Source organism: Nannobrachium achirus, assembly GCF_963921795.1.
Source record: "Nannobrachium achirus genome assembly, chromosome: 13".
Lineage (NCBI taxonomy): Eukaryota > Metazoa > Chordata > Actinopteri > Myctophiformes > Myctophidae > Nannobrachium > Nannobrachium achirus.
In genome coordinates this window covers 19,371,298-19,382,386 of record NC_137833.1, presented here as the reverse complement: position 1 = coordinate 19,382,386, position 11,089 = coordinate 19,371,298, and the positions used below count along the sequence as shown (strand labels likewise).

The 11,089-nt window shown below is 40.8% G+C and overlaps 1 protein-coding gene across 1 annotated transcript; it reads right to left on the bottom strand.

Moving 5' to 3' along the window:
- Positions 1–7,235: 7,235 nt before the first annotated feature.
- Positions 7,236–10,881, bottom strand: emx2 (empty spiracles homeobox 2; the record flags this gene model as incomplete). The annotated part of the gene is made up of 3 exons (XM_080739722.1): positions 7,236–7,406; positions 9,121–9,305; positions 10,482–10,881. The coding sequence occupies 3 exons, from the start codon at positions 10,879–10,881 to the stop codon at positions 7,236–7,238; spliced, it is 756 nt and encodes a 251-aa protein (XP_080595848.1).
- Positions 10,882–11,089: the final 208 nt, after the last annotated feature.

Sequence of the window (11,089 nt, the reverse complement as noted above, 5' to 3'; positions counted from 1 at the left end):
ACATAAACTAAACTGTGCTTGTGAGGTTCCAAGTAAGCGGACAGAAACTATGTCTATGTTCATCACATCTGCACAGGCCTACAATCGTGGGGGTTAATTTAACTGTGAGAGTGTATAGGAAATGGAACCACATGGACCCTTTAGGGACCATGTAAGGCAAGTGCATGCATGTTCTCAAAGTGGGTCCAGGGACCCCCGGAGGTCCTTGTGGGGGTTCCTGGGGGTCTCCAGCAAAATATGGCATCACAATATGTCAACAACTTTATCCCACGATTTTGTAACTCATTTTTCACCCAGTGCCAATTGCCTATATCCTGGGCTCTGCTCTCCCTCTGCCAACCTGGGGAGAGCCCCGAGCTGAGCTCATGCTTCCTTCAGTGCATGAGGAGTGAGCACATCGCTTCTTATCACCTGACAGGGGGGAGTTTCCCCTGTTGGACGTAGTACGTGGAAGGAACGTTATTCAGTTCTTTTCCCCTCCATCAGGTGCCCCGGCCAGGGGGATGCATTATGTCAACACTTTCACCTTTGGCTATTCAAAAATAGCCTATATCTACAAGCTCACAATGCCTATGTGCTATTTTAGAAACATTTAGAAAAAAATGACTACATGCATGCATGGAGACTTGAGTTAAAAAAAAAAGAAAGTATTATAGTAAATTTACCCCCATTGATCCCGGATGGGGACCCAATCCGAAATCAATGGGGGTACATTTATTGTAATCAATTGTTTTGTCTTAGGAATGCAATAAATACAGAAAAATATTATTGAACTCAAACGGCATGAGTAATCAATAGGAAAAAAGTCATTTTGGGGGTGAACAACTCCTTTTAAGTGGCCCCTGGCAAAAATATTTTCAAATGGGGTCTGAGGCCAAATTCATATGAATCCTTTTTTGACAACCACTCCTGTAAGGGACCACGTGCATGTTCCACCCTAACAGCTAGCTTAATTTAGGCCTAACTCATGGATTTATACTGTGATATACTGTGACAAATAACCTATTAACTCTCAGCCAAAGGCTGAAGTGACAGAGGCTATGTATGTATCGGCCTTACCAATGGCCTCGGAAGACCTGTGTGACAGCGGCCTGCTGGTCCAAGCATAACATGCTGGAAGTGTCTGTGGACTCAGTGGACTGTGTGTGTACCGGACGGACGTTAACGGGACTTGGGCCAAGAAGAAGCCGAGAGTCTGACAGAGACAGAGGGAGAAGACACGTAGATGCAGGTGGAAAAAGTTTAGTGTTTCTTCTATCTCCTCGAAATTCAAGATGAATATTTAAAATGGCCATATATCACAGCTGTTCTCTGACATGCCTTGGTCAAAGGTTGCTCTCTAAGTTAATTTATAGGCCTATTGGCCTATTCCGCAGCAGCCTAGGCTGTGCGACGGTGTCGCGTGTTAGGATATTGAAAATCAGTTCTTGGCGACAGGCGACACTGAAATGCGATGAATTAAACTTAAAATATTTGCGCGGCACATGCGTTTACGACCTAGGCCTATTAGATTAGCCCTACAGAACCAAATTGTCAATTCGTTATGACAAAAGAAAGAATACAAAACTGTATACTCCGAGAAAAAGATCTGTTGGACACCAAGTCACACCGCGCACCTCCAAACACACACACACACACACACACACACACACGCACGCACACACACACACACACACACACACACACACACACACACACACACACACACACACACACACACACACACACACACACACACACACACACACACACACACACACACACACACACACACACACACACACACACCTCTGTTTCTCACCCACTGTCTGTCTCTCTCGCTCGCTTTCACTGTCAGATGGGCAAAGTATATAATATAGGCTATAGGGAAATTCATGATTTTATAGACCTAATTGTTAATCGGAATAAAACTTGCATGAACAAAAGGATACAACACAATGCAAATATAGGCTATAATAAAGCCTACTTTCAAAACTGGAGTGGATACAGGCAGCCCTTCCTCGTGCTCAGATGTGTGCACGGCAAGGTCAACTTTTATTTTTGTCCCACATAAAAAGGCTATAAATGTTCTTGTTAACTCCTCGCCTATATTTTGACCTTTCGGTTAAAATACAGCATTTTAGTTTTAAACACATGATAGGCTCTCAAATAGGCCAATAGCTTATGGCTTTGTGTTAAATGGTGCGCGTGTGGTCTCTGCGAGTGTACGTGCTGTCGTGCGCGCACGCAGGGAAAAGCATGCAGTTAAATTCAAAATCTATAATTTAATACAGAGGCGTAATTTCAGAAAAGTCAGAAAGTCACCATAGCCCCATTTCTAAAATAATGGATCTACAAGCTCTCAACGCTTGCCAAGCAACTCCTTGAGAGCGTATCAACTATTTTCACCATTTGTTTGAGGGCAAAAAGAGAAATGTTTGAAAATGTTTTCTATAATCACATTCCCAAAATAGGGATGCCATGCCACTTTGAAAGTGGTTGATACATTAATGGTTGCAATAAAACCATAATAATGTACAGGCATGATTAGGCCGATTAACCTATCTGCTAAAACAATACAGAGTTAGAGACAATATGGATAAAATAACTGAATTTAAGGTTAAATGAGAACAATGGCCATTATTGCCATCCCTGACCCCTGATGACCCAAATGACGCCCTTTTGATTCAATAGTGCAGTTCAGTATCTATCAAAATATCAAAAATGTCGTCCACTCGCAATTCCTATGGCAATTAAAACCATATCCTACTTAACTGGACTAATTGGTTCGAATGAATTGACTAGCCTAGTTTAGTCCGAGTTCATAATGACTGTCTGTCTCTAACCATTGAGATTGTTGTCTGGAAAACATAACCATCTCGCCGCCGCATCATCATCATCAACACCCCCCTCTCTGTTATTAATAATACAGAAAGAAACTAAATCCGAGACACGAATGTTTAATTTATTATGATGTAAGCTATTTGGAGGGTGATTATATTGTAATTGCTCATTAGTCTTATTTTCGCTGTACCTTATGTCAAGGCCAAGGGAATTGTGTAGGGTTCATTCTCCCGTTTCAAGGATCAATTTCAGAAGCAATTTGTGAAACAGGAGAGATCAAGTTTGTGTCCTGACGTGACGTCATATTCTGACAGACGAACGCGACGCCATCAGGCTCTAAATAAGTGCCACCTCAAAAATATTTAATCCTGACATGATATTATAGGCTAAAATAGACTAGACCCTACAAGTTGCCTGTATACCATGCACAACATTGTAAGGCACAAGCATGGAAAATATATGAATTAGACTTCTAATTATGAAGCAACCCATTCTAAGACTCAACAACTTTTTAAATAGACTACTTAAATACAAGTCCCAACTTGTATTTCAGCCCGGGCGGCACATTGACCAATCTGCTAGGCCTATTTTCTTGGGAGAACACGGCGTGTGAATAGCATCCAGTCTCTACTCCCCCAGCTCTGCTGCGAGAAAACTACCATTCACATTAAGCGGTGTCAGCGGAGGTAATTATACCTACTAATTGCAGATTAGAGGTTTTGGGTCAGTGGGGTCATTTGATAGTAGCCTACTCTGTTCAATGGCGGATAATCATTTCACGTTGGTAAGCAGACGGTATGCTTTTAGACAGAGAGGAGCGCATGCCCACACGGATTAAATAGGAAAAACATGATCGTGGAACATGGGGCTGTATCACAACGCTATCAGTTCGGGACAAACATATCAGCCCCTACGGCCCCATGGCTGGCAGTCTAAAAGCTAGTCGATAATCAATCCAGAAGCTTTGATTGATGGTTTCCTCGCTCCTAAACACGTCTGCCCCTGGAAGGCCCATAACAGCTTAAGGTTAGATAAGCGGGTCACGAGAGGTCCCCTGCACTTCACTACAACACACAGCATGAACTGTTTGGAGAAGGAATCTGATATTTGAAGGGACTTATAGTTATAACATAACATACACCATTAGCATTTGAATTCAGTCCAGTCCAATTATAATTCTCTGAAATTACTGACGGTGCCATTCCGCATGTCACTATTTTAAAAGCCCTTTAAAATAGACAGTATGCATTAATAACCTATATTTTTTAAAGCCACTGTTAGGCTACTTTATAGGTCCTGCAATTTTTTATTTCAACTATCTTAGACTTAGAAGGCATTAGGCCTTCACAATTGACATTGTGAATATATTATTATGTCTAAAATTAGCGCCACACCATCAGATTATGATGACAGAACATATACTGCTGCATTTAAAATATAACGTTAGCCTTATAAGCCCTAAGTAGCCCATGTCTCAGTATAATCCCACAGCCGGTCAAGAGAGCGACCTCAGCTTTTCAATTTGACAAAAAAAGGAGGAGAAAAAAAAAGAAAGCCACATTACTGACATTTGAATTGGATTTTTATGATTCTATGAAAAAGACGATTTCATTTTGTATTTTATACACCCTTTTTTAAATCTATAGCCACCATATAACCACCCATGGCTGAATGATAGTAATACAATATTTCTTATAGTAGTGGGAAGAAAAAAAAAATCAAACGCGTAAAAAACCTAATAAAATTAGTCTTCGTCATAATGAGAGCGAGGGCTGTCCTCTCTGTCCATTGAGGCACACAGAGAGAAAGGAGTGCGCCAAATTTGTTTGCAGCAGATCAAGGCTCACCGCCTTCACTGCACTTTCTTTATCTTAATTCCAACTTGAAAAGATATAATTATCTAGTTTGAACAGGACTGCTATCAAATCCCTTCTTTAGGCAGGGTAGGGAAAAGCTCGAGTGGATTGCGCGCTCTGAGCCGCTCGGTGTTGCCCGAGATAGGAGTAATGAAGTTGTGGAGTCCGGAGATACAAAGGGCATTAACCTCATTAGCATGAAACCTTTTCTTCTAACTATTGTGGGACCCTTTCAGGCCTCTAATCCTCCTATTTCAAAGCTGGGTTTGTAATAAAGCTTTTAGGGTTTTTTCAAAGCTAATGGTATTCTCTAAAGATTTTTATTGCTGTTATAGTCTATGGGCCGATTAAGAATTCCCTATAGTTTGCGGGGTCTATATGCTATAGAGCTTCCATGCACCCCCACACCGCTGCCATAAGCTCGTTTTCACTCTGTGAAACAATTAAACAAACACTCGCTACTTTCGCATCTTTTGTCGATATTCGTCTTCGAACTCACAATACAAATCTATCATTTTAATGATCCGATTTTGTTTTGGCCTGCTATAGGCCTAGCCTATATGGTTGAAGTTTAGTTTAAATAGCCTATGTTTAAATATGGAATAATTTCCTAGCAATAAATATATTAGCATATGTAATTTCCTGTTTATTTTTGCCCACTGTGTATAGGCAAAAAAGGAGAGAAAGAATCCTGCAGTATTGTTTCTGATCAATTAAAAAACAACAGCTTGCGAGCAGTGCAGCCTAAAAGACAAGATTTTTAACAAAGATCCCATTTTGCGGCACATTGCAACCTTCCCTTATCGCGTCGTGAGGGGTAGTCAGATTGTACTAAATTATGTCCAGCCAAGCCCCCTTGGTTCCATGGATTAAGAGATTAAAGTGGACCACTGGGCAATGCATCCCCCCTTTCCCCCCTCATATTACTCGCATGATAATTGCCTAAACTGATTTGCACTTTCACAAAAGCTTGCAGGACTCTTTGTAGCTCGAGCAGAGCAGAAGCTATATAGCCCCACAAAAACAAACCCAATGCAGTCCATCAGATTGGAAGGACTCAATGCAATATAAAACACTAAAGGACAGTGTCGTTTTAATTAAATACATTCTAGAATAGATGTTTGCAAAAATGTATGCCCCGTCGTATGACGGTGTCGCACGCCGAAGATAGCCGATCTACAAGCTCGCAGTGCATCTGCAAGTGCGACCTTGTAGTTCGGCTATTTTCGGTAAGTATAATAATAGCCTTAAATCCGAAATGATTTTGATGTTTAGTGGCAGCCAAAATGACATGCAGACACAAGGACTGCATTTTACTAGAAAAGCATTATTGTGTCAATCATGGGCTCTTTGTAAGGAAACCGATGCCATAGTTATTATACAAATCAAAACCCTATACTTTTACTGCGCGCAACATATTGATAAAACTTTATTGACAAAATATTGACAATTACATACTTCTTGGAAGTATACTTTGTGTTAAAATTGTAGCAAACTTAACACAAACACAAAAAATATTTACATTCTGTAAAAGAGGGTTTAACAGAAACATTAAATTTTAGTATTTCTGTACATGGAATAGCGCTCAGTGCTTGAAGTGTTCTCGCCTCGGCTGTCAATTCTTGCAGTTAAAAGTCCTTCGATGGCAACTTTCACGGGAGGGTTCAAATCCTGACTGTAGAGCCAGAATAGTGTGGGTTCGTTAAAGCTTTGGGTTAAAGGAATGTCCTGATACCTTTAAGTACTTTTTATCTGTGGCATGATAAAACTTTTATAAAGTTTTTTTTTCTTTTTCGAAACTCATTGTTTGTTATTCTTTTTCTTTAATAAACACTATAGCGCAGCATCGCTACTTCATTGTTTTTTTCACAATCACTTTTACACGAGAATCATTAATTAATAAAGACTGCACAGCTGTGTAAAAAGGAAGAATCACAACATCTCTTCTCAGTTTGAAAATAGAGTTAAAAGTTATTTTTGAGAAATAATTTGTCAAATTAAAACAGCTACTATAAGAAGAAAAAAAAACATGCAATTCAAGTTTTACAAAAAAAAAACAAAAAAAACTGTTTTGTATTTTGGTATCTTGGGTGGACATGTTTTTTTCCCCTTCTCTCTCTTACTTATTTTTTAAACCGCAGAAGTGCAAATGTCCAATGTGAATTGGAGGGGGGGAGACGTTGGCTGAGGGGGGGCGGCTGGCGTGTGTGTGTTTGTGTGTGTGTTGGGGGGGGGGGGGGGGTAGTGGTGGGTCGGTGCGTGGAAGGTGCTCAGGTAGGTAGGTAGGGGTGGACTGCGACAACTGTCAATCACTTAATGCCAGGGCAATTTGAAACGGACCGACAGACCCACGGTGTGGTGACAGCAGTGCCACCAACCGGATCTCTCTCACCCTCACAGCTGCCGAGATCTCCGTAGATTTTGAAATGTGACATTGGCTTTTACCCTCTCTCTCTCTTTCTCTCACTGTCTCTCTACACACAGCATCCTTTATCCTCCATGTCCACTCCACTCCACGACGCTGCTGCTCTGCTGTCCCCAACGTTATAAAGTATTTTAATCGTCTGAGGTGACGTCAATTTCCTCGGGGCTCTGCGATTGTTTAGTCGCCAGTCTCCACCGGTTTATGTGATGTGTCCCTTTCTTCTTCCCCTGCGAGTCCGAGCCCTCCTCCTCCAACTTTTGCCGTTTGAACTTGGTTCTTCGGTTCTGAAACCACACTTTTACCTGCATGCGGAGGAAACGAAGATTGCATGGAGGGGTTAGGAGGATTAAAGTCAAAATGTAACACCGCACTGCCCATGTGCGCAAAGCCATGCGTAAATATGTGAACATTAGAAATAAATAGGCCTATGGTACAATATAGCCCACAGCCTATAGAACAAAGAGAATTCAGCAAAGTAGGGCTATTTAGGAAGCTTTATAAACAAAACAAGTGGACGGGTATGTTTTTGATGCAGTGACAAATGTAGGTCAGTTATGCTACTAAGAATAGCTAATTCTGGTGCATTGATAAATGAAATGAATACGCTTCAATTCAATTACTATTTAAAATACATATTTTTGACACGTTCCATTGAATGACTTACAGCTCATTTTAACAATACCCAGGGGAGTATAAACAGCTAAATCGATAAACTGCCTTTTGCTGCTTTGTTACCCTCAGCCCTTTAGGCCCTGTATGGCAACTAAGGTGCATTTAATATGCCTTCACTCAGCTAATTGAAGTAGGTGATGGTTCATTTATCCCTTCAGCCCCTCTAAAGGCCCCCGTTTCGAGAGAGAGAAAAAGCCGACACTGACACGCGGGGACAAAAGACACTGGCCCGTCCACAAGCGGATAGGCTCAAACGCGTTCTTAAATATGGCAGTGAGGGGGGGGAATTCATTGAATCAGCTTTTTTCTTCTTTGTATCGCATAAAATGGTTAACTGCTTAATTGCCCTCCATTTTGAATGGCAACATTCTCCCCCAAAACAAAGTAATTCAACCCCTCCTGGAACGAGGTTAGACCCTCATACAATGACGGGTGGATTCGATCCTCCTCGGTGTTGTTCGATCCTCGGCATTCGATGAATGAAAACATTCATATTATGCGCATCCATGCGCACTGAGCAGCACACGTAAATAATCCACTATAGCAGCAGTGGTTCCCAAACTTTTTAGGTCGAGACCCCAAAGAAAAATGTTATTTCCCTGCAATTAACCCAAACTAGTGAAAATAGCCGATCTACTTGTAGATCGGCTATTTTCACAACTTCTTAAACATTTGTTTTCTTATGAATGGAATTTATTTCATTTAAAATGTATTTATCAAATTATTTTGAAGATTTGATAAAAAAAAACATTTAAAAATGTATAATAATACGTAAATAAAAAGAAAATGTAGGAATCAAATAATTAAGGGATATTTAGCTGTCTCGCGACCCATAAAAAATCGTCCGTGACCCACACATGGGTCCTGACCCAGTGTTTGGGAAGCAGTGCACTATAGTTACACGTATTCCTTTTAAAATGATATTGAGCACGCCGCCCTGCGCCGCTCTCTGTCCCCCTCCACAATAGGCCTATTAGTGTCAAACGACGCCTTTCTTGCATTTCTTTTTCATTTTATTTTTAGAGCACACACTGCCACTAACGCCACGTCAAAGAAAGGTAGACAAAATGTAAAAAATAAACAATATGGGTGCGCTCAACCATGCCTTGAACAAAGTAGCAATTATTGGTTAATATATAGATTTTTAATAAATACACAGGAAAAAAATGAAACTAAGCCTATGCCAGTTGACCCGTCAAGGCACAATTAAGTAGGGCACGATGTAGTACATTTGTCGCCAAAGTTCTATTTCACAACAAAGTAGATTAAATAGGCTATATGTCTTCATTTGATGAAAAATAACAAATGTGTGAAATAATAGAGGCCCATAAGGCCGTTTCTTACCTGAGTTTCTGTGAGACTAAGGCTGTGTGCGAGCTGTTTTCGTTCGGCTCCAACCACGTAATGGTTTTTTTCGAAAGCGTGCTCGAGCCGCAGTAGTTGTGAAGGTGAAAATGCTGTCCGAATTCTTTTGGGCTTTCTGGCCAGTGCATTGTGCAAAAGGAAGCTCTCAGGACTTGTTTCATTACCTGTGAATTATCACAAAAGCGTATGCGTTAGGACCTGATTATTTATTATAATTGTTATGTTATTATCAAGGCAATAAGACAACGTTTCCATTAACTAGCCCATAACAAACAGCCTCGGAGTAACTTTTTCCAGGCCTATTTTAGATTGCTCAGATCAATATGTAGGACACCTTCGCCGAACGGCCTAAAAGACACATAAAAACAAAAACAAACAAAAAACATGTCCCCGAGAGAAGATATATTCCAAATAGCCCAATTAGGTAATTTATTTTAAGGGGCCGATATTGAATGTAGATTAAATACCTTTTGCGTAAAATACTGAGAAAGCCGGTATTAAAACCTGGATTAAAACCCATCAAGTAAATGGAGGCAGCAAACAATAGTACATTTATCACAGGTAGAATTATAATTACATCTATATAACTGCAGTCATTGGCAAAACATGTAAGCATCAAATGCAAACACAACAATAGCGAAAGGGGTTTAGAATATAATTAGACCAAATGTTTATTATCCATTGGGCTACAGATAGCATGGCCGTTCCTTAATTTATCAGGGCATGTTGGCAAAACATGTCATTATTGGTGACAGAAATACGTAAAAATGTGCAACCACATAGCAAAAATAAATAGAATGTGATTGCATTTGTTAATGAACGTGCATAGGCCTGCTGCTTTTGACATAGACCTAATAGAAATAGCAATTTGCATTAGACAATTTGTCTAAATTGCCAGAAACGTGAGAATCCTCATCAACAGTGCCCAACAATTTTATATTCCATCAAAACTGTTCCTATTAAAGACAATACAATACAGTATATGCTGTGTATTTAAACACGAAATGCTATGCATGGGGGAGAATGCAAAATGTTGTATTTTTTGATATTTTGTTACATTTCGTTCAATGATAAACCGGTATCACTTTTTTTGTGGTCTTGTTTTTAGTTTCGCCATAAAATTAATCAGGTCTAAACTAAGAATTAGACCAAATGTCACAATTTGGAATGAAATAGCCTACAAGGTTCGTTGTGAAAATGCCGGCCTAGCAGGACAACGGCAGCCAAAAATAGAAAATGGAAAACAATGACACGGGGTTGAATTTGATTCGAGTTGCAATCTAATCTATTTAAAAACAATATCAGGGAAAAACAGAATGAAATCAGTAACAAACGCTTACCTTGGAATCTGTGACCCAAGTACCTATATCTATGTATTAACCAGGGGTAGAAAGTTGAGGGGTCCCTTTGCTGATGGCTCGCGAAAAGAGGGTGCGGACTGTGTGACGACGAGAGTGGGTGCGCGGACAGGGCGTGCGGCGGCGGGTGCACCGAGTGCACCGGGACGCCGGAGTTTGCGGGGTGAGAGACCGCCTCGGCGAACACCAAGTCCGGATTAGAGTAGACGCCCCTGCCGCCGGAGTGAAAGCCGTTCAGAAAGGGATTCATCTGGCTGGAGTTTGCATAGCTGAGCGCCGCCGGTCGTATGGGCTGCTCCTCAGACCTGGACGTCGGCAGAGGATTATCCTTCGCTACCAGAGACTCTATAGTGAAACACCGCTTGGGTGTGGGTTGAAACATGGTCTGATAGTCAAAATTCCCCAGCTTAAGTTTAAGAGTGTTGCAGGCGTTCTCGCTAAAAAAAAAACAACAACAACAAAATACTCCACACACCACCAACCAAGAAGACGAAAGTTTCTCAGCAATAAATAAGTTGCGAAAAGACGACGGCTGGAAGGAGGAAAAAAAGCTCCAAAATCGCAACAAAAGTGGTCGGTCGCCTACTCCA